This window comes from Polypterus senegalus, chromosome 7, assembly GCF_016835505.1.
Source record: "Polypterus senegalus isolate Bchr_013 chromosome 7, ASM1683550v1, whole genome shotgun sequence".
Lineage (NCBI taxonomy): Eukaryota > Metazoa > Chordata > Cladistia > Polypteriformes > Polypteridae > Polypterus > Polypterus senegalus.
The window spans coordinates 138,900,369-138,925,103 of NC_053160.1; the positions used below are offsets into that span (position 1 = coordinate 138,900,369).

At 35.6% G+C, this 24,735-nt stretch overlaps 1 protein-coding gene across 1 annotated transcript in view; it reads left to right on the forward strand.

Moving 5' to 3' along the window:
- Positions 1–24,735, forward strand: part of adgrv1 (adhesion G protein-coupled receptor V1) — a 669,968-nt gene that overhangs the window by 328,168 nt on the left and 317,065 nt on the right. The window contains exons 63-71 of the mRNA XM_039759338.1: positions 1,438–1,623; positions 4,172–4,407; positions 6,120–6,268; positions 8,714–8,912; positions 10,534–10,753; positions 14,206–14,445; positions 15,855–16,004; positions 19,259–19,732; positions 22,670–22,813. Of these exons, the coding sequence (XP_039615272.1) occupies positions 1,438–1,623; positions 4,172–4,407; positions 6,120–6,268; positions 8,714–8,912; positions 10,534–10,753; positions 14,206–14,445; positions 15,855–16,004; positions 19,259–19,732; positions 22,670–22,813 (1,998 nt within the window). The remainder of the gene's footprint in view (positions 1–1,437; positions 1,624–4,171; positions 4,408–6,119; positions 6,269–8,713; positions 8,913–10,533; positions 10,754–14,205; positions 14,446–15,854; positions 16,005–19,258; positions 19,733–22,669; positions 22,814–24,735) is intronic.

The following is a 24,735-nucleotide window of genomic DNA, read 5'->3' on the forward strand; positions in this document are numbered from 1 at the left end:
CAACTTGGGAATGCTAGTTTACACTAAGGGGAGGTAGTTTATAGGGCTGTTCTTAGAGCAAGATAGGAACACAGCAAAATCATCATGCTCAGATGTTCTTCATGCATTTACTTATTTGGCTGACACCTTTATCCAAGACGACTTGCAACAATTATGATACAATTGGTTACATTTCTTTTGGTTCTCCAATTCGAAGACAGGCGGGTCAAGTGACTTGCTAATTGTCACACAGTGTCAATGGCAGGATGTGAACACACAACCAGAGGGCTTCAAGTCCAAAGCCTTAACCACTACACCTACACTTCTCTTCACAATTTATAGTATCATTTACGGGCCACATTACCTTTCGAAGACATGTAATACAATAAATGTAAAAATATTTGATATTACTTGTCCTATTTGTACATTCAGGTCCTTTCCTTGGTATCCTCATGTGTCTGAAACTCTCTTTAATGGCACTTGCTTTCTTGAGTACATTCCTGTAAAGCCTGCTTCAGTATCATTTTAAGGTGTTTTGGTCACTTTCTGTTTGCTTTTATACTCTCGGTCTGCAGAAACAACTCTCAGTGTGCCTCCTACGCCTTTATGTGTGTCTCCCATTTGATTTGATCATGTCACCAAAGTTAAACTGACCAATCACACCAAAGCTAAAATGACCAGTCAGATTGCTCGGTATCCTTAGTGTTTTATTATATACTATATGTAACTGCGATCTGTATTTTTAGTAGCAGTGCTATTAATAGTATTTACCTCCAAACTTACTGGGCCTCCTTTGCTGCTGAATGTAGACCCTGTCTGTAATTAAAGTGGCTTCTATGCCTTTGATGCACCCTGTTCAAGTTACACGATTTTTGCACATAAATATTCTTTTAAAGGTTAGACTAAACCCCTTAATGTCATATAAATATGCATCATGTGAAATGGGAGAATAATACTTGGGACATAATTTGAGTGAAAGGGTCATAGAAGTTGGGATGAAAAAATCAGGAAGAAATATACTGATATAAATCTACTGACTGCTCTTCTCAAAATTCCCAGGAAGCTTTATTATTTTGACTATTTTATGTTATGAGGGATCCATAGGAAGCCACAAAGTGAAATGTATGCATTTCATCATTAACACTTTATAGATTAGGGTTATCACTCAATAGTCTGTCTATTTTCTGAGTATACTTTTTCCATTACAGGATCAAAGCTAGAGGGTGTATGCTAAGACAAGAATATATATAATCAGTTCTAAAAACAAAAAACAACAATCTTGTGAATATAATGTTAGAAGACAATAAAAATATTTTGAGAAGAATTAAGATACAAAGGATGGAGTGACTCAAGGTTACTATGTTGTTGTACTGCACATACAACAGTTTATAACAGGGCTCTGACAGTTACATTCAAAAGATGTAATCATTAAGTGTGCAGTCCTTTGCTTTGTTACAGACCATAGATGATGATATTCCCGAAGAGAAACTATACTATCAGCTAACTCTGACAAGGGTCAGTGAAGGAGCCGAGATTAATGAGTCTTCCCGGTCCTCCAATATTACAATGGTGGCTAGTGATGTACCATATGGACGTTTTTCATTCTCTCAAGAATTCCTAGAAACATTGGAGGAGCAACGACTGGTAAGGAGACAGAGAGAATTTTTTTTTTAATGTGCTTTGATCTTTGTTCCTGAACACACTTAATAAATGGAACCCTTACTTTTTTGTTTATTTAGTGTTTAGACCATTAGTTTTCAAGATCAATCCTGGCTGAAGGTTTTTATTCCAATTTTGCAATTGGTTTGACATGATGTGTAGACTGTGTGTCATATTGGGTTCTTTATTTGCAACTGAAATGAAACAAGAGGTTTCTGAAAATTGATGAATATTTGTTTAAAGATTGTTGCTGGAACCCCTTCTCATATATTTTATTATGAGTTCTTTTGAGAGAAATTATCACTATGTCTTCATTTCCTTTCTCATTTCAAGGCTGAGCTTTGACTAAAATCTCCTACTGCTACAGCAATTTCTTAAGAATGAACAACCATTGTCTTACTGTAATAAAACCTCTCTGAGTTTGATTTCTTGTGATGATCTTCTGCTTCTCCCCTTAGTCCTTCCTTTTAGTATACCTTCACACAAAGTGACACTTTCTTCTTAATGTTCTCCCAGGAGAACTGTAAACCCACACAGCTTTCTTTTCCACATTCAACATAATAGTGCCAGTCATATCATGAATTTCTCCACATCATCTACAAGATGCATCCTCTCCTCACCCCTCAACTATTTGTTTAGCTTGTTATTCTTCCTGGCATGGTCTAATTCAGTCTCTGGCATACTGGGTCATCTGCAACAACTATTTTGCCTCTTTATGTCACCCAGAATACTGTTTGCCTAATATACTCTCTCCATCTATACACCACTCTTTTGCTCTCCTTCATATTCTCCACTAACTTCCTATTATTGTTATATTCCAGTTAAAACTCTTGTCCTTCCCTACAGCCTCTTGTATTGCTAATCTTATTTCTGTCCTAGTTCTTTTCTCTGTCTTTGTCATTCTCTTTCTTTCTGTATGTTCTTCCATGAAACTTCTATTTTACAGTACCATGCTAGTTTACTTCTTTTGTCAACACACTAAAAAATATTATTACTTCTCAAATGTTGTCAAATGTTAGGTTATAAGTCTTACATTACTGTTAGAACTATTACTTATCTACTTATCTTTAAGTTGTTTTTTCAAGTCCCAATTCTTTACACATCACAGTTGAACTAATTTGATTCTACAGCTTGGTTCTAATTTGGATTTCTAGTAGTTTTTCCTGACCTTATCTACCCACCGTTTATTATGTTGTTTGTTATACTGCAGGTTGCCCTTTAAGATTTAGTCCTTTTGTTAACTGCAGGACTTCACTTCTCATATTTGACTTAACAATCTTCTTTTTAGTTGATTCCTGCCTTTGCTCTGCCCTACCAAGTACTGAAAACTATTAAATGTTCCTTACTTTTGTTTAAAAAGTTTAAAAAATAACTATAGAAAGGGGGCTCTGAATTGTACTAAAGGTTTTAAAACCTGCCAGACCCCCATCATTGGTAAGCTTTGCAGTGATAGGGTTTTTAAGGAGAGGCTACCCTTTAGATGGGATGTTTACCTGATATTCGGGCTCTGTTTGTTTTTTAAACATTCCATGCCTGTGTTTGAAAAGACCATGAGCTTATTCAGTGTTCGGGCTGAAACCTTTTTGTCTATTGATTTTAATGGAAAAACAACCTGTGCATATACAAATACTGTACATTATAATTTGGTAATTTTTTATTATTTACTGTATATCTAGTAGCGTATATTTAGCCGAATTTAATATCATAACATCTCAAACATGTCGCATTTACAAATCAATAAATGCTTCAACGTATTTAATATAAGGTGCCATGAGGACACAATAAATAGCAGTACTGCTCTAGAGACTAAGTTCAATTCACGACCTGGTCAATGTCGGCTTTTCTAAATACCCTTCATAATTTCAAACACTTCAATCCTGTCAATCCTCTTAATCTTCTTTGCTTAAACTGAAAATGCTCAGCTCTTTTAATCTTTCCTCATCACTCATCAGGCAGGCAGTTCTAGAATCAGCCTAGTTGCTCTTATCTGGACTTGTTCTAATGCTGCTATGTATTTTTTGTAGCCTGGAGACCAAAACTGCACACAGTACTCCAGACAAGGTCTTACCAGTGTTTTATAAATCTTAAGCATAATCTCATTGTACTTGTACTCCACCCATCATACTATATAACCTAACATTCTGTTTGCCTTCTTAGTGACTTCTGAATGCTGTCTGTAAATTTATAGTGACACCTAAAACTATCTCATAAGGTGTACTTTCAATTTTTAGACCTCCCATTATGTATTCAAACCTAAACCGGCTTGTTATTTACACTCCTAAGTCATTTGTACTTTGAGAATACAATGTGAGGGAAATGGAAAAAAAATCAGCTTAGATGTTGGACCCATGGGCCTGTGTGAAGATATGAAACAATAATGCAATGATTAGTTTTCAATAAACAGAAATGGTGGATTGTTGCTTTTTTGTTCCCTTGTTATATTTTGAATACTAATGCTTTATGGATAATAATAGAAATTGAACCAATTGTTATAAATTTGAACTTGTATTGTCTTATTTCTTTTTGGCTACAGGTTTCTGTAACAATTTCAAGGTCTATGGGAAAATTTGGCCGTGTTCAGCTCTGGTATCAAACAACCAGTGGTACTGCAGTGGGTGGATTTGATTTTTCTCCTGTAAATGGGCAGATCATTTTTGAGAAAGAAGAAGTAAACAAGACCATCTCAGTAGAAGTATTAAATGATAATATCCCTGAGGGTCCAGAAGAATTCTTTTTAAATATCACTAGAGTGGAGCTTCTCCCTGGAAGGTAGGAGTCTTCACATAGACATCTGATAATAAAACATACCACCAATAAATTGTAAAAGCTAAAGAAGGCTAATTAAAAAAACATGTGATCTATCCTATAGTTTATATTAGGTGTTCCTTGGAGCATCTGGTGCACTACACCATTGGTATAATAAAATCATATGATTATATAACATTGGCAGGTGTTAGTGAACTGATTCAATCAAACTTTCTGTTGTTTATTTTTTAAATGTGAACATTAAAAAAAACAAAAACAAAAACCCAATATAAATCATACACAAGTGTGTCCCCAGAAACCCCAGTCCAGGTTTCCTAATTTCTCTTTCTCTGATTTAGCCATGTGCTGTATTCACGCCTACAAGTTTTCAAGAGAAACAACATTCCATTTACTGTATTACCCCTCATGACAGCATTGCCATTATACTTTAGATATTTCCTACTGCAAAACTGCATTAAAAAAGAAAAATCAGTATAAAGACACAGAGAAAAAGGCAGGTTTTATTGTTGTGATTTTTTAAGGTAATAATATGTTACAGACAATGTAATCTCCAACCATTTATAGGCATTCAGAAAACACGAGACACTTGTTGATGAGTAAAAAAACAACCAGTATGCTTAAAGTACACTATGTGTGCATACAGTAGTGTGATGTTTCATTAATATGCCCTTAAATGAATTTGTTATGTGTAAGTAAAGAAAATAAATACTGTATATTTATTAGCTAATTCATAATATTTCTATGGTACTTTAGCTGTGTCCTTTTCTAGAAGTTGCTTGCTTTTGAAATTTGCATGACATTGTTCTCAGGATTTAAAATGAAATTGTAGTTTTCAATTGTATTTATTTTTCATCATTCTGAGTCATGAACCTTAGGTGTCACTTTGTTAAGAAGCCATGTGTTACTAGGTGTGCATTAATGTTAATGTATGATGTCATGGTGGCCATCTTTTTGAAGTTCAATCCATGTAGAGATTGTATAAACTTGGTGTTACATTGAATTATATTTCCAGTAAAAACTTGTCAGGATGGGAAACTAGTTTCTAAGTAATAGTATAAGTTCTTGACAGATTTTTTTTATAGTTTACCCTATCCCTTGTTATGTATTTTTGAAATTTTGATGTTATTTTTTTATTTAAACGTCATTTTCCTTTTCTGGGCTTGTATAGGACAGAGCAGGCCACTGGAATTTGGGTTCAGGCTTCTGAGGTGAGGCCAATTTTTGGTCAGGCTAGGATAGGCCCTGGCCAGGTTTAAGAGTCTTTTTTGAGACTTTAGACTATTTTCTGCTAAACTGGACCTTGATAATTCATTTTCGTATGCCATTTATTTAGAAAACCAGATCTTAAACTAGTAATGTAGCATACCATTCTTTCACACATCACCAAACACTCCCAGAATGATATAACGGTGATCAATGGTGTAAAAATATTATTTCCAATAAAAACAACAAGTCCCATGTGCGGAAAAACAGATGTAAACACACAGCTAACCAAAAACTGTCTACTCTTTCATACCAGATCAAGAGAAAGAATATCAATTTTTATGAACTGCTGTTTTCTATGAAAGTTTACTAGATATGTATTACAACACATAAAAGAGAAAATCTTTCAAGAAAAATTATGGTTGAATTAGATTGCTACACATTTACTGCTGTCTTTGAGACTATTATTGTTTTTTTTTTTATTTACATGAAGTCTTTTTTCTGTATTGTAGTGCTTTTGATTTCACTATACGGGAAGGAGGACTACAATTGGACCAGCCACCCACAATTGGAAACATATCCACTCTTACTGTTGTCATACAGAAGAACGACAATGCAGAGGGCATCATTGAGTTTGACCCTAAATACCTTATATTTGTAGGTAAGATAGAAAATGATATTGCATATGTATGAATTTAATAATCAAGTATAATGTTGAACTTTGGAACAGCTTTTTTTGAGTTTTTTGTATATAATGTTTAGTATGGATTACTTTAGAGGCTAACTAAATAAATATTGGTAGGGTTATACCAAATATATATATATATGTGTGTGTGTGTGTGTGTGTGTGTGTGTGTGTGTGTGATACAGTACGAGGTAAGCTGGTTCGCTTATGTATCACATATCTATGAGCTGCTTCTCGCAACTGACATGGCGGATACTGGCCAACTAGCTGACCAATCACAAGCATTACCTGATAGGCAACCACTTAAACTTTTTTTAAACTTTCAGTTTGCGATTCAAAACTAGAAATGTAATACTGTACTCCAGTCTTCACCCTGCCAAATAAGTCAACCACTCAGAGGCATCGCCTCAGGCACTGACGTCCGAGGTTCAATCCCCATAAGGGGATGCAAAAGTGCGTACACCTGATGAGCCCCAATAAGGGCAAAACATGTGTCGTGTACTCTTTGTACTATTTGCCAGATGCCGTCTCACATATTTATGAGCTGCTTCTCATAACTGAGAGGACATGGCATGTGTTTGCCGACTGACCTACCAACCACAAGCATTACTTAGTAGATAACCACCTAAATAATCAGATTGTGATTCAGAACTAGGAATATAGTATATATATATATATATATATATATATATATATATATATATATATATATATATATATATATATATATACTGTATATATATATACTGTATATATATGTGTGTGTGTGTGTGTATGTATATATATATATTTATATATATATGCACGCATGTATATAAGAAATAATGACATATACAAATATAATATTATGTACAATGTATCATTTCACTAGGTGTTGTATCCATGTTATTCATTGTTCATTAATATTTGAAAATGAATGTTAAAAAATTTACTTTCATTTTGCACACATCCCTTCACTAATTTCAGAGAGCTAAAATATGTACAGATCATTTAAAATACAGTTACAAATAAATTTATCACCAAACACCATTGCATATGTGCCACATCTGATGAATCAACATTTTTATTAATTTCTCCTTATGTAGTATAGGAGAAACTATTGTAATAAATTTTTAATTTTGACTGTGCTTTTGGACTTGCACAATTGACACAGTTTAAGCATCCCTGCAAATGAATTTGAATTTTCAATGGCAATAAAACAATACAAGTGGTAGGAGAAAAAATGTTTAAAGACAATATATAGTAAAATATAAGAATATATAATAAGAGAAAAACATTTAAACACAAGCAAATAGATCACAGATATCTCATATTTTGAATGATACAAAATGTCTAAAAAAGAAATGAGTATACAAAATAAGGAAAATTAAGCAAAATTTTAAAACTAAGCAGAAAATTAATTACAAAATAATAATAAAAATGATTATCAAAAAAGTTAGTTTTGTTAAATATACAGATTTGAAAATCAAAGCAAAAATGTTATAGACAAATATACCAAAACATAACAAATCAAAGTCAGGAATCCGAAAGAAGCAAAAAGGAGAATTTGTGCATAATACAGGAATTCAAAAATGGAAGCTGTTTAACAGAAGCTTGTATTCTAGCAGGGTAGACAAGGCTCTCGGCTCTTTGTAAAGGCTGATGGTGGTCCTTCAGTTGCAGAATTAATGGATCCCACCCCTTTAGGTTCAACATAGAGTTCAAAAGGCATTTAAGACAATGAACTAACAAATACACAATCAGCATTGGATGATAATACAAAATGATCTATAGAAAAGACAGTGAAGACTAAGAAATAATAACACACCAACAGAAAAAAGAAAACATATCCAATAGTAAATTACAAAAGAATTCCTGAAAGACAAACACAAGATAACTAAAGGGAAAGAACCTAAAGCCAGCCCTGGCAAAGCAATACCTTGCTTTCATTCCTTTCTTAATATATTGCTATGAAAATTATTTATGGGATCTCTTTCATTGTCTGATTAATTGCTATCAGTCATTAGACTTTATGCAAGAAAGAAGTATGTCAGTACAGGAAAAAATTAATTCAAGTGTGATTAATAGTGCTCAAGGTCAACTTGATGTATGGATCATACCTACTAGCAGAAAAACGTGCTTTAGAGTCATTGCATGAAAACTTTGAAAAGGAAATCATATACAAGGTAAAATTCAGCATAAACCAAAGGATAGCACTGAGACAAACCTGCAACCATTCTGACAGAAAAAAACAAATGAACTGCATAATGTAAGTCAATAAACAACAAAGCATGATTTGATTGGGGAAGCAAAAAGTAAGCTTATTCTCATTGATTTGGGAATAACATTAAGAAAATGAATGGGTGAATGAATTGTCACTTTGGAATGTCAAGTACAATCTACACTTGTTTTCACCTAAGTTGCATGCAATCTCCTTTGCAGTAAGCGAGGACGTTGGGATGCTTCAAATTCCAGTATTTCGAAGGCAAGGCACATTTGGATTGGTAACTGGCGAGTACATTTCTAAGGGTTCTACTGCTCTCCCCAACATGGACTATATACTTCCTAATGGCTCAGTTGTTTTCTATCACGGGCAGAACCAGAGCTTTATCAATGTGTCAATCATTGATGATGCTGATCGGTAAGAATAACTTTTTACATTGAAATTTCATAACAAGAACTACTACTGACACTATACATGGCCGTTCTGATGTGCACTTTACTAGATCATCCCACTCTTTCCACAAAATTAACTGCTCAACCTAAGACTCCAGGTTTAATTGACTTTGAAAATTGCATTTTAATGGGCACCAGATTTCCTTTTTAGGAAAAGCAAGTTCTTTGTTTCATATCTTCTGAAGTGTCCTCACTGTCCTCCACATTGTTGCTCACACTGGTCTTATGGGACACTACAGAATTAAAAAGCACATTGCTGCTAAAGCTGCTAGAAGCAGTGATATTTGCCTTTATCTGACTTGAGTATCTGTAACATTGATCTCATCTGTCTCATCTGCAGTGTTTACAGCTTGTTGAAATCATCATTTTGGTTTATTATTTGAAAATGTCAGGTATAGTTTTCACCAAAACAACATGTTTTCTTTCTACCTTTTTTTTTTCTTTTCACTGCACCACTAAGCTTTTGTTTTGAATGACCACCTATTTCAACTTTTTATTTTATGTGGCTAACACATCCAATGTACATTCTCATAGAAGTGACAAATCAGACACTTGTTGTGATTGTGCTCCACCCGTATCAACCAATCAGTACTTGGATTTTTCTTTTAAAAGCTTTTTATTTACTGTAGGTCTGATTGGACAGGTTTATAATCATGAAGATCAAAGTGAGTTAGGTGTGTGTGTGCTGGATAGCAAAGTGCCTGTGCACTTGGTAAAAACATGGATATTTCTTTTTATTAGACATTTTTTTTTTTGCTTGTCCTAATACCCATTTGCTAGAAGTGTCCCAGTGTATGCACCCAAATCACTCTTGTGATAGATCTGGCCAAGGACTCAGACTATATGTCTACTCTTACCTTAAGGTCTTTTTGCCTCACCATGCGTTTAGTTACACTCTATGGTACAGATTTAAATCCATAGGGACATGCTTTGGCACATTTATGATCTGACCAGAGACAAGTAATAGTTTATTACACTTTTTAATAACTTAGGTCTGTGGTGGGCTGGCACCCTGCCAGGGTTTGTTCCTGCCTTGTGCCCTGTGTTGACTGGGATTGACTCCAGAAGACCTCCGTGACCTTGTATTAGGATATAGCGGGTTGGATAATGGATGGATGGATAACTTAGGTTGCACACAATACATAGTTAAAGTTTTACTGTTATTGCCTTCACAGCCACTTTTCTTTAATTCACTAAGTATGTAAAAGTTATTATGTAGCTTTATAAATGTGAGGACCCAAAATTAATTCATGTCCACACAGTTTTGCTTTATCTGTCCATCCCCAAGTTTTTATTTTGTGCACTTCTATCACCTTATAGCAATATCCTATCCTTGGATCTGTAAACCTACTGTGTAACTTTCAGTTTAACTGACTGATCTTCTTCTCTCTGTATTGATAAGCCCACCACATTTATGCATTTTATGTTACCAGTTGAGCAAAGAAATCATTGGAAAAGAGAGGTAATGGGAACATAGATTTGTACATAACTGCTGCATGCCAAATATCACTGGATGAGATCAGTGGTTCTGGAGCATTACAGCATTTATCGTTGCCAAAGCTAAATCTCTTACCTTTTACTTCTAGGGAATACGATGAACATTTTGAGATCCAGCTAACAGCTGCCACTGGAGGAGCTGTTCTTGGAACAAACCTAACCACCAGAGTGACAATTGCTAAAAGTGATTCGCCAAATGGTTTGGTTAGATTCCTCAATCAAACTCAGCTGGTCATCCCAAACCCAAATTCAACCTTAGCCCTAACATTTGTGCTTGAGAGGACAGGAGGACTAGCAGGAGCTGCTGAAGTAAGTAAAATGAGGAATTTTCCAATCAGTTTTCAGGAGAAGGAATCCAATACTGTGGTTATTCTTTCATTTTTGTTTTTATCCTTATATATCTCTCATGGATAGCATTTTGACACAGTAAATAATTCTGGTTTAGGCACAGTTTCTACACAGTTTGCACATCTGTGGTGAAGTGCATTTAGGGGTCTGTGGCAATGTGTGTTTTTAGTTATTGTGGGATATGGCCCGGACACAGACAGGCAGACAGAGATGGTTCACCCAACACACGTTTAATCACAATTTACTATTTACACAACCCCAAACTCCCCCAAAAGTCCAAGCCTCTGTATCCAATGCCCTCTTCAGGCCGCCTCCACTCCCCTCCACCAAGCTCTGTCCTTCTCCTCACCCGACTCCAGCCATCGAATGGAGGGAGGCGGTCCCTTTTATCCCGATTAGCTTCCCAGTGTGGCCCTGGTCGTCTTTCCCTCAGCACTGGCGGTATTCTAAGATACCTGGCTCATTTTCCGTATCACAGACCTTCACATCTATATGTATATGTGTATATATACACTACTGGTCAAACATTTTAGAAAACCTCAGAATTTCCAGTATTTCCGTGAAGAAGGCCCATTTGTAATATTCTGATATTTCCTTTTTTTCAGTTTTTGCTAACGTAAACTTTAAATTTAAAACACTGCCAGTTTACTGCTTACCTTTCCATCATTTTATGACATATAAGACTGGACACAGGGAGATTAGACTACTGTATATAACATGTAAGCTGGCTGTTTACTGCATATTTAAAGTTCTAATTTACCTTCGCAGAGATAACTATTTTTACGATAGTAAGTCTTTATGGATAATGCCTGATGTTGCAAAGAGCTGTTGCCTTGTTTTTGATCCCGGTTCAAGTGGAAGATTCTTCATGCATTGGAATGTAATCTTTCTCTTTGTTTCATGATTCCTTGTCCATAATATGCTTTGCTTTCCCCGCTCACCTTCTTCTGTCTTCTCTCTAAATTCCTGGACAAAGCATCTGTCTTTCTGGCACAAGACTTTAGATGCTGATATTCTCTTCATGAAGTAATGGCTGCTCCTCAGCAGACTGGGCTCAGTGCTTGGCTTGACACACTGGATCTCAGCTTTTATGTCCACAAAAAGGAAGGATGGGTCACCTTACCAGCTCTCCAGGGAGAGAGCATGTAGCAGCCTGTTAGTTTATAAGAGAAGGATTTTAGAATGTCATTTTGAAGAATGTGCACAGAGTGCCCATGAGGAATATCCAGTCCCTCCAGGATTTCAGTGAGTGTGTTCAGAGACAATTACTGAACTTCACTTAACTTGCCATTCTCCGCAAACCCCTGTAGGGCAAAGCTAGTTTATAAAGGAAGGTTGAACCTTTGCCTGAATGGATTAAAGTCACTTTCATTTACAAAATCAGAGTCTTCTAATAGGTGAATCATTCTGTCCATCTTAATTGTCATCCCTTGAATCATCAGTCTTTGTCCTGCCTGGAGTCTATTTTTGCACTCTTTTGCTAGAGATAGGGCCTTGGCAAAGATACCAGGTCACCTCTGATTTTGTTCCTAGTACGCAGTTCCTAGTTCCTAGAAGAGTTCAGCCACTTTCATGAATATAGCTTGGGAATCTATGTTGGGGGTTTTCTTCAGCTGGACCTAATTCTGCTGCCTTCATAGGCCTTGTGTTCCCCTGCGGCCTAACAGATTGGGCAATGCTCACTTAGTCCCATATATTATAACAAACAAACAACAACATCTCTCCTCAAACATATAAAGAATTACAAAGTAAGTAAGAAAATGTATTATTACTTGGCTAAAGATAAGGGAGCAATCAAAATGAGACATTATAATGGTGTATTGCTGAAGGTTTGAAAGAGAGAGACCCAGTAGCGTTTCTTGGCCCACTTCTGCTAAATAATTTGTTGACTTAAAGTACTCAAGTACTTCATTTTCTCCTCTGCTACTATCTTCAGGGAGTCAGAAGTCCTATTATCTTCAGGGAGTAAGAAGTCCATACCATAAGTGAGCCTGCCTTCTTATTTAGCTTGTTGATCTGATGGTCCTCTTTTGAAAGATTGTTGCCAGCCAGCATACCATATCTTTGAAAACTGGCCATCACAGAGTTGTAGAACATGTAAAGGATGTCTCCTTAAAATAAAGTGGCTGTTTTACCCTTTCTTATGTAGCTCCAGCCTGTCATTGATATGAGCCCACAAGTACTTGCAGCAGTGCACCATCTCCACATCTATTCCCTGAATAGTAATTGGACATAGAAGCTCTTTGATGCAGCAAAAGTCAATAACCAGTTCCTTGGTTTTGCTGATTTTAAACTGCAGACAGTTCTGTTTGCCCCAAGATACAAACTTCTCCTCCTGGCTCCTATACTCCCTCTCTCATTCCTCTTTGTCAATACACTGTATTAGTGTAGAATCATCAAAGAATTTCTGCAAGGGACCTGACCTGCTGTTAAAGTTATAGTCTAAGACAGAAAGGATCCCACAAATGTTTTCCAATTCAGATAACAAATGTTTTATTTGCCATAATCCAGCAAAATAATTTATATTGTGACAGATAGGGGGCGCTATCGCTCCCTTGAACCCTTGTCCAAGACGTCAGACACCAGGTAAAAGTTCAATAATCTTCTTTATTTGGACAAATACAGTGCACAAGCATCCTACTCTCCACAATACTCAGTAAATTCCACAATACAATACTCAATAATAATCACTCCACCACTCCCAGACGGGTTGCCACCCTTCCACCCAGCTCAGCTCGCCGTCTGGGAGCTCCCACAATCCTTTTATATTCCCTGACCCAGAAGTGTTCCAATCCCCAGTCCATGTGATCTCCTATCACTTCTGGGTCAGATAAAAAGTAATTTTCTTCACCCCAGGAGCACGTCATTCCCCTTGTCCATGTGACGTACTTCCGGGGCGTAAGACAAATAACCATCGTTCCTCCCTGCAGCATCTCCTAGTGGCCCCCATGGTATCCAGCAGGGCTGTGTATAAAAACTCCAATGTCCATGATGCCCTGCTGGTCTTCGGGGGACCTCCATACTGCAGGGAGGGCTCCACCTGGCGGCTTGGGGGTATTGGCCGGGATGAACGGCCGGCCATATTCCACAATATATCTATATTTAAAAAAAAAATCCTTCTAGATTTATTGAATATCACATTCAAGTAAGTTTTCTTAGGTTATCAGAGAATTCATCAAAAAATGAAACTTTTGAACAATAAGAAGCAATTGTTATATACACAATAAATCTGAGATACACCTTAGTAGTTTCATTATGGAACACTTTGATTTTACTCTATGCCCAGATTATTAAATGATAAATGCCCATAAAATTAAACGATTGAATCAAATTTAAATTACAAGATGGCTAACTGATGGTATACATTTAAAAGGGTGATTTTATACTTAACAAAACAATGTAATCTTTCACAGGTAACTTGGAACATTCTAGGACCAAATTCAAAAGACTTTCTGCTTCCTGGTAACACTGATATCGGTGAACCATTAAATGGATCATTCTCATTTGGTGATGGAGAGGGTGGTGTAAGAGCAATCACACTTAAGATTTTACCCCATAGTGACGTGGAGGTGCAAGAGTCTTTTATCATCAAATTAAGCCTTCTTTCAGGTGAAATGGATATTGACGCAAAAGCAGGCAACATAACCTTAATAGTAAGTAATGAAAATATTTGTGGACATTTACTTGTTAAGAAAAAGGCCCTGAAAGGAATACATGCAGAAGCAGTAAATTATTCATTTTGACTTATTGTCGTTGTACCTTATAATGCAATAAAATATACAATATATACTTTAATACAAGTAGTTAACATATTTACTTTCCTGTACTGTAAGGTATAATAATAATAATAAACTGAAATGTTGTAAAATTATCTTTCATTTTGATCCTAATTGAGGCTCACAGTTAATACTCACAGTAATCACACAACAGTTGGAAAGACTGGTTAGCAAGTGTTTCAATTAAATCTACAGCTGCTTTTCCTTCAGTGACAGCTGAAAATCAAATATTTAATGTTTTTTCTTGTTTTATGTGAATGATACTGGAAAATTCTATTAATCAAACAAGAAATCAAGTTTATAATTTCTAAGCATTTTGAGAAAAGTGTATAGTGTAAGGTCCTGGGTAACTCAATCTGGGCAGTTTAATTATTAGCAAAATTATGGTGTTTTCCAAAAAACATGTTTACTTTCATGATCATAAATAGGTATGAAACAATTAAAATAAAAGGATTTAAAATAAAAAGTCCTGAAACATTGGTGGCCATAAAAGTTAGTTAACATACTGTACCAGTAATAATTTATATCCCTTTGAGGAAGCTAGTAAATTAGAAAAATATGGAAATGCAGCCATCAAACAAAAGGATCGTTAATAATTTGTGATTTATGCCACCAATACTGTTACACGTTTTCTAAGTGTATAGACACCAATTTCCATTTTTATCTTCACTTGAAAATTTCACAAGGGGTTAGACTGAGCATTTTGATGAATTGTTTTAATAAGCGAAAACAAGTTTTACATGTAATTATAAAATTTGTAGCTGTATTTGTTTTTCTATCCATGACTTATTTTATCATTTGCCTTTATAGTGGTCTTGTTTTATATTTAATAACTAAAATATTACTAAATAACACAGAAAGAATGGCTACTCATGACAAGCCCTGGGAGTTTTTCCTTGACAGATGACTTTACAGGCTTTCAAGTGATGACATGACATTAATGGAAGGCCATTATATAAAGTTCAGCTTTCTAAGTGCATTTGTGATGTCGTCAGAAGTGGCATTTGCATGTTAATCTGTCAAAACTAAGAATTTCTTACTGAAAGTTTATGGATTCTTCATCTTCACCTATATTTTCATTTCTGCTAGAAAGGGAACTTTGAAAGATGGTGAGGCTCAGCCTCTATTTTCAAAAACTTTTTATAATTTATAAATAATTATTGGGTGGTAAAGTGAGTATTCTTTTTTTAACCATGAAGGGCCTAAAGAAATTAATTGCAGACTAAGACATCAGTTTAATAATATGTAGGTGCCTCTTTATGTTTAGAAGACTCTGTTTTTTGCAGATCCAGAAGTTTGGAGATCCCAACGGAGTTGTTCAGTTTGCTTTAGATGCTTTGATGGAAAGGACCTTTATTGAGCCAAACAACTCTGGAGGACCACTGAGCATCTCTTTTCCAGTCACCAGAGTTCAAGGAACCACAGGCAACATAACAGTAAACCCTTTATTAATTTAACATTTTGAAATGGGCATATTTAAATATACATATTAAATGTTACATATAATATTTATATTGAAAATTACATTTAAAAGCAATCATTTTATACACAATAATGTCTTAAAGTAAAAGATTTTTGGAAGCCAGATCATTTTAAGAAAATCCATGTAGACATTAGACATTCGATCTGTAACTGGAAATTAAAGATCTAACTGGAGTTACACAATAATTGTAACATTTATACAGCAGTATGTAAAGCATGCACACTTTTATTCCATTAAGTGATCATAATTTTGAAACGAGATTGAACATTGCAGTGTGCTTTTGTTCAAGATTTAATTCTATTACTAGTTTGATTCCAAAACCAATATTTACTCTACGAATAGAACACAGCATGCAATAATTTAAAGTTTGCTGTGCAATATGATGTTATCACTGCTTTAAGTTTGCTGGTTACTTATTTTTTGTTCAATTGCCTGATCTTGTACTTCTGCGTTGGCATACCACAGGGAAAATGGAAAGTTTCATGAAGTGTAGGGCTGAATGGGGCAACTGTAACATTTTGAATTAAAGGAAACTATGTAATTTTGCTGATCTTCCCTATTAGGATATGCAAGTGGTGCTGAATTAATTATGAAAGGCAAGGGGACTTGGGGGGTGGCATGATGGCACTATGGTCAGCACTGCTAGTCCTGGGATGAGGTTTCTTGCTGATTGGTGCTGCTGTAGAACTTCTCCGGGAATTCCAGTTTCCTCCCTCATCACAAAGATATTCAGTTTAGGTGGATCTGAATGAGTAAATGTATTTGTGTGTGTGTGTGTGTCATACGATAAGCAGACACTGTGCTCAGGGTTGGGTCCTACCTTGGTAATCTTTGAGTGAGAAGCAGAAATGCAGAGGCTGTTGATATAGAGCAACTAAAGAAAGATAATGTGTAGTTTTGATCTAGGAGATATGTTTCCATCTATTGCTAAAAGCACATTCCATATTTTGAAATGTGAATAAAATATTAAAAGTACAAAACCTTTTTTTGCATTATATGTTTTGTTCAGATGGCTTTAAAAGAAGAATGATCACATGTCATTCAGAGATTTTAATATACCGCATTTCTGTTTGAAATGTACAGGGTTATTAAATCAAAAAGGACATGAAAAAGGGCATGGAAATTAAGCAGACCAGGTCAAATGCTGCTGCATTTATTATAAACTGTATCATATAATGCAAGCAAGTTGCAAAACAAAGCTTGCTTCAAATGCTACAGTAAATGTACCCTGACAAATACATACACAAATTAGTCAGTAGGCTTGAGACCAGCTCAGCCAAACAAAGCTATTTATAGACTGTAATAAGGTGCCTGGGAGGCAGCGAACTCTTAATATAATCAAGAAAGTAGGATGGATGCAAAGAAAGATTGGCAGCTTCTTCAAATGAACACCACAAGCCTGACAATTTGCTGAACAGAGAGGAGATCCTAATGCAGTGTAGTACAGTTTGTACTTGAATCTAAATGCAGCAATTAATCTCTCTAGAAAACAAAGTATTCATTTGTTTATACACATTCAAGTTTCCAGTTCAGTAAGAAAATAATATATTTTAACTGCATAAAAAATTGTCCATATGTTGGCATTAAAAAATATTCACAAAACATTTGCATGACTGTAAAGTTGGCAAAGATGTTACCATAACCACTGGCACACCATTTTTGCGGTTGGGAGCATGTACTGATACAGTGTGTTGCCGCACCCACTACATGACAAACCACCTCAGGATCCCAATTAGGAGCCGAGTGCAGCCACGCAACAGGCGACACCTCAGCACCACTATAGTTCGGCTTTTTACAGTGGCTGGAGTGCCACTCCTTCCACCAACCAAGGCATAATGCCATTCTTGAAATAATAAAAAAATTAAAATCAAAGAAAAAAAATATCATTTAAGAAATGCCCAAGTAAAGTAGGGTACATTCTTCAACAAAAACCTTTATAAATGCCTGAAACATGTAGAAAATTATGACAAAATATTGCTCTTGTGTGGAATACCACTCCGTCCTAGACTAGTTTTTCCCCAGCACACAATTATGTTAGTATTGACAGTGTCTTCCCATGATTCCATATTGGAATAAAGAAGTCTGGTAATGACTCCATTAATGGATATATGAAAATACCTTTTTACTTTTCTGCACCTTAGAAGTTTCCTAATCCTGTAATGTCTCCAAACTCATCTAAAAGTCTCAGGTGACTCCCTTTCATGGCGAACCTTGGATCTGATTGTGTTATGGAAATTATTCTTAACCTTTGGTGCCCCTTCTTGCTCACATAATATTATGTATCAATAACAAATCCTGCCAATAACAAAAAAGACAGTTCTTACTGAAGACATTAAAGTAACTACTGCATCAATCCTTCATAATATTACTAATATTATCAATTTGGAAACAAGGAGTCACAGTGAAAGGGGAGATCTTCCTGCCTCCCATGGTTTGGGGAGTACCTAGCAAACCAAACCCCTATAGCATGTTATTTAACTCATGACGAGATCAAATCTCTACCACCACAGAAACCCAGACACGTTTTATGACACACATTTAAAAAACAATGAAATGTAGCCACCCCCCACTTTTCCTATGCAAGTTGATAGAGTTTAGGTTTCAGATGACAGACGACAAATGCATTATCTGAACTTTGTAGATGTCCGCAAAGCTTTCCAAACTCTTTTTGATAAAATTTACACTGACTAATAATTTTTTACTACCTTCATATTAACCTTTCCCTTAGTTTGTTTCCCTTAGTCTTAACCTGGTTCCCCACTGCTGCTTGTTTTATTTAGACTTTTTGAAGTTACTTTAAAAATGCATTTTGGAAAACATTATTTATTCACATTAAAAACCTTTCTTTTTCTCTACATATCTACTAGTTATGCCCATACCATGCATGATGCATGATGATTCGAGAGTCATATATTGCAAAAGTATTAACTAATTGCAAAACATTACCCAAGGTGGTAAACTAGCACGTAGAGAATGTAGTATCTGATTGGTATTGTGGAACCGGACATACATAATTACTTACCAAGTAAGACTCTTGCACTGAGTGATATTTATTTACCTACCTTGTAAAACTTACTTCTTACTGATGGATATTGAACTGGTGACCTGTACTTAACTGGGGAAAATGTATATAAAAATACTGCATAAATTTATTAAAGAAAGTGTTAATGCTTATTTGTATTTGTGTTTATTTTTTAAATAATGCAGGTTTTTTGGGAGATCCGCAGCAATTCTGACATGACAGGGGATTTTTTGTCTTTCCAAGGCTCAATAACAATTCTTGACATGCAGCGATCTGGGGAAATAACAATTAAACTTTTGCCAGATGACATCCCAGAAATGGATGAGCTTTACTCTGTATGGTTAACTTCTGTGGATGGAGGAGCAGAAATAGATATTAATAATAGTTCATCACGGTTCACAGTGAAAAGCAATGATGACCCTCATGGCCTTTTTGCGATATATTCACCTTTGCAGTCTGTGACTGTGGGTCAAGATTTAATGCGTTATATTGTACTTAATGTCACTCGTCTAGCTGGAACCTTTGGGAATGTGACAGTGGAATATAAGATAACAGCAAACACACCAGGAGGAGACTTTTTTATGGACAAGGTTCTAGGAAATCTTATCATTAGAGATGGTGCCAAATTTGGGACTAGTACCGTTCCAATCAGTAATCAGGTGGGTATTTAAAGGTTTAGTAGTTTACATACAATTTATTTTCTAAAAACAGAAAATATTTAAAATATTAATTATGAGCTGTTGACATCCATTTAGGACTGTATATGTGAGTTTAGAAAGATTTTAATCCACAATTGTTTGAAAATCTCTCAAAAGACAAATAGTAAAAATAATAAAAATGACAGTATATATGGCAACATTTAAGATATTCAACTGTCTGTCCATTTTTGAAACCTCCTTTCTACAGAACTATGGCTGACGTGTATGGAATATTAATATGATACATGTACAGTAAAATTAGGTCCATAAATATTTGGACAGAGACAACTTTTTTCTAATTTTGGTTCTATACATTACCAAAATAAATTTTTAATGAAACAACTCAGGTGCAGTTGAAGTGAAGACTTTCAGCTTTAATTCAGTGGGGTGAACAAAAAGATTACATAAAAATGTGAGGCAACTAAAGTATTTTTTAACACAATCCCTTTATTTCAGGGGCTCAAAAGTAATTGGACAATTGACTCAAAGGCTATTTCATGGGCAGGTGTGGGCAAGTCCGTCGTTATGTCATTATCAATTAAGCAGATAAAAGGCCTGGAGTTGATTTGAGGTGTGGTGCTTGCATGTGGAAGATTTTGCTGTGAACAGACAACATGCGGTCAAAGGAGCTCTCCATGCAGGTGAAAGAAGCCATCCTTAAGCTGCGAAAACAGAAAAAAACAATTTGAGAAATTGCTACAATATTACGAGTGGCAAAATCTACAGTTTGGTACATCCTGGGAAAGAAAGCAAGCACTGGTGAACTCAGCAATGCAAAAAGACCTGGATGTCCACGGAAGACAACAGTGGTGGATGATCGCAGTATCATTTCCATGGTGAAGAGAAACCCTTTCACAACAGCCAACCAAGTGAACAACACTCTCCAGAGGTTAGGTGTATCGATATCCAAGTCTACCATAAAGAGAAGACTGCATGAAAGTAAATACAGAGGGTGCACTGCAAGGTGCAAGCCACTCATAAGTCTCAAGAATAGAAAGGCTAGATTGGACTTTGCTAAAGTACATCTTAAAATGCCAGCACAGTTCTGGAAAAACATTCTTTGGACAGATGAAACCAAGATCAACCTCTACCAGAATGATGGCAAGAAAAAAGTATGGAGAAGGCTTGGAATAGCTTATTATCCAAAGCATACCACATCATCTGTAAAACACGGTGGAGGCATTGTGATGGCTTGAGCGTTCATGGCTGCCAGTGGCACTGGGACACTAGTGTTTATTGATGATGTGACACAGGACAGAAGCAGCCGAATGAATTCTAAGGTGTTCAGAGACATACTGTCTGCTCAAATCCAGCTAAATGCAGTCAAATTGAATGGTACAGATGGACAATGACCCAAAACCTACAGCCAAAGCAACCCAGGAGTTTATTAAAGCAAAGAAGTGGGAAATTCTTGAATGGCCAAGTCAGTCACCTGATTTTAACCCAATTGAGCATGCATTTCACTTGTTGAAGACTAAACTTTGGACAGAAAAGCCCACAAACAAACAGCAAATGAAAGCCACTGCAGTATAGGCCTGACAGAGCATTAAAAAGGAGGAAACCCAGCATCTGGTGATGTCCATGAGTTCAAGACCTCAGGCTGTCATTGCCAGCAAAGGGTTTTGAACCAAGTATTAGAAATGAACATTTTATTTCCAGTTATTTAATTTGTCCAATTACATTTGAGCCCCTGAAATGAAGGGATTGTGTTAAAAATATGCTTTAGTTGCCTTGCATTTTTATGCAATTGTTTTATTCAACCAACTGAATTAAAGCTGAAAATCTGCACTTCAACTGCATCTGAGTTGTTTCATTTAAAATTCATTGTGGTAATGTACAGAACCAAAATTAGAAAAAAGTTGCCTCCGTCCAAATATGTATGGACCTAACTGTATATAGATATTGTATATGATATATTCATTTCCAAAACAGATTGTTGTTCTTTCTCTTTTATAGTTGCACACTATCAGATTTTGTATGTTTTTGAAAACCTGTATTTTTTAAACAGGTTTTACTGTACTTTTAGCAAAACATTACTGTATAGTGTATTTTTCCATATTTTTGTAATGCACTGTATTCCCATCAATTGCCACAAAATTCTGTGTAACCTCTCACCTTCCTTATCACATGGCCTAGAAGATGTAGTCTGTCTATAGGCTGGTCCTGATTGCATTTACTGTAGCTTAGCTGCTACCTCTGCCAACACCTTTGTTGAGCCAGTGAGGTCTGGTGGGATAGTCTTTTATTAAATTAGTGGCTTGGATCAACTCAATGAACTAACACGCTACAGCCTTTGTGGGATTATTATACAACAATAGTTATTGAAACCATTCGACCCCCATGTTTTATTGAAATTCATACAGTTCATACAGTTTATTCAGGTTCGTGGGTGTAAGTGAATTAATCTTTTACCCAAGTAAGAACAAGCAGCAAACGCTTCTCATTGCTGCTCCACTGATGCTGATGGAAATGTAGAGCTCTCTCTCTGTATTTTTAGCAATCCCAAGTGACCCTTATCTACACCTCTATGTACAAGGTATTATTGCATACAATTTTGATAAAAAACTTAAATAATCTAAAGTCCTAAACACAGCTCCTGCTATCCTCACCCCATCAGGGATCAGCAAGGCAAACTACATTTTCACTGTATCTTAAGTATCTTGCACTCTGCCATTCCTCATTTGTTGCAATTAAAGTGCTCCCTCAACTCTTCTGATTTTTGCAACCTCTTATCAGATACAGACTAAACAATTTTGTCATCCAGCCCAAGATATTCAATTCATGCTGATTTTAAAGATTAGACCAAAGATGTCTAAGAGATGGATCAATTTAAACTATTAACTGCAGTGAAACTGTGCAGAGAGTGTTGCAAATAAAATCTTTATATTTTTTTTACAGATATTTTATGCAGTTGGATTCAACTTTAGTATTGAATTGTCTAATGTTACCTTAGTGAAGGGGCAACCTGACATCTCCCCTCGCATTCAGGCAGGAGCAAAGACAGCACTGGTGTACATCCCTGAAGAAGCTGCCAATTCAGAGGTACTGTGTTTTGGAACAATAATCTTACCATTGCAGTTTGTTGTTTAATAATGAACTGAACGTGAGTCAGAATCAGATTTGCATTACTGTCTGTACAGAAAACTGTTCTTGGGTTTCTGTGTCAGATGTACTTACTCATAATTTCTAATGGTATCCTTGAGTACATGATTCACTGTTTCATTGAAGGAATGATTCAGTTTTATCAATGCCTTTCAGACTTTTAAAAACCTGGATTAGGTCACCACTCTGTCATCTCCTCTTAAAACAAAACAGGTTTAATCCTCTAGGTGTGTCATAGAACAACATGTCCTTTAGTCCAGGGATGTTCTTGGCTTGTCTTTACACAGCTTCTACAGAAGCTATTAAGTCCATTTGTTATGTGGGAAACCGGACTGCACATGGGGCATCATATGTGGTTTCTTCTTTTATTTTTAGTAGTTTTTACAATATAACCTAATGACTGATTTTGATAATGGCCTAAACATTGAGAATATTGCATTAATTTAAACCCAAAATGCTTTTCAGAGGCTGTTTCCTGTCCATTTTTTATTTATAATGCTCCCTTTGCCTGTCTGCACCGAAACCTGTGTAGTCTTACATTGTGCTTCATTTTAGTTCATCTGCATGGTAAGTCTGTTACCCTCTTTTTGTTTTACCATGCAGTCAGTTATGAATGTTGTGTACTTCATAAGTCAGAAAGCAGTGGTGTAAGTTTCCTGACACTGCTTTCTTTGTTATACTCACATTACAAAGTAGCCACTTTAATAAAGTGTTTAAAAAACAAATATTTTGAGGAAAATCTACAGGATATTTATGGCAAAAAAATCAACAATCACATTTGGTTCCCAAAATAAGAGAAACACTAATTTTGCCATTTCAGTTACAGCATTACAAAAGACATTCTTAGTTAAATGTATACCTCGTTTTTACCACAAGGTGGCACTGTAAACACACACAAAAAAACTTGCCTTAGGGTGGATTCAGAAAGTATTCATACCTCTTCACTTTTCTGCACCCTTTATTGCTTCGTAGGTTTAACTGTAAATTAATTAAAGTAATAAAATTTTAAATCAATTTTCCATTTTTTCCCATCAATCTACACTTAATAACCTATAATGACAAAGTGAAGACATTTTTTGGAAAGGTTTGTAGAATTACTAAAATTCAAAAACTAGAATCTCTCATTTACTGTATATAATTATTTAGAACTTTTGCTGTGCTGGGATACTTAGATCGTTTCAGATTACCAAGATTCCCCATTCTTTTTCTTGAGTATGATAAATGTATCAACAAAATTAAAAAAAATAAATAACTAAACTGAAATCTTTCAGAAATCTTCCCTTTACTCTTTGTCTCACTCATTTTCAGCTGTGGATGTATAATGTTGCTTAACAAATAAACATTTGCATTTTGTAAATAACACTGCCATCAGGTATAATGTTAAGATAGAAGCTTTCTTGGACAGTGAAATGTTACCATTGCAAGTCATTCTAGAGAATGTTGGCCTGGATTAAAGGGTCCTGAATGAAGATTTCCATAATCTTAGTGTTCATTGCATGTTCTACCCTGGATTGGTTCCTGTACCCCAAAAGTGTTAATGATTTGCTGTAGATAACTCTGAGGTTTAATAAATGTTCGATCAAAAAACATACTCAAAAATGTGCTAGAGCTTTTTCTTTTCCATTGTTATTTTTAGGATTAGCAATAGATAAATAAATACACAAATAACTGTGTAAGTAGCTAGTTTACACAAGACTTTGATATGCCACTTGTTATACTTTTTGAGACAATTTTAAAAGCTTGTAATCCCTGTAGACCAGCTACTTCTGAAATGGTAAGCAGCGGGTAAGAAGCTTTAAATAGCAGTAGCGTAGGAAGTGAGTAAGATAAGGCAAAGGATCAAAGATGAACAATCAGAAGAT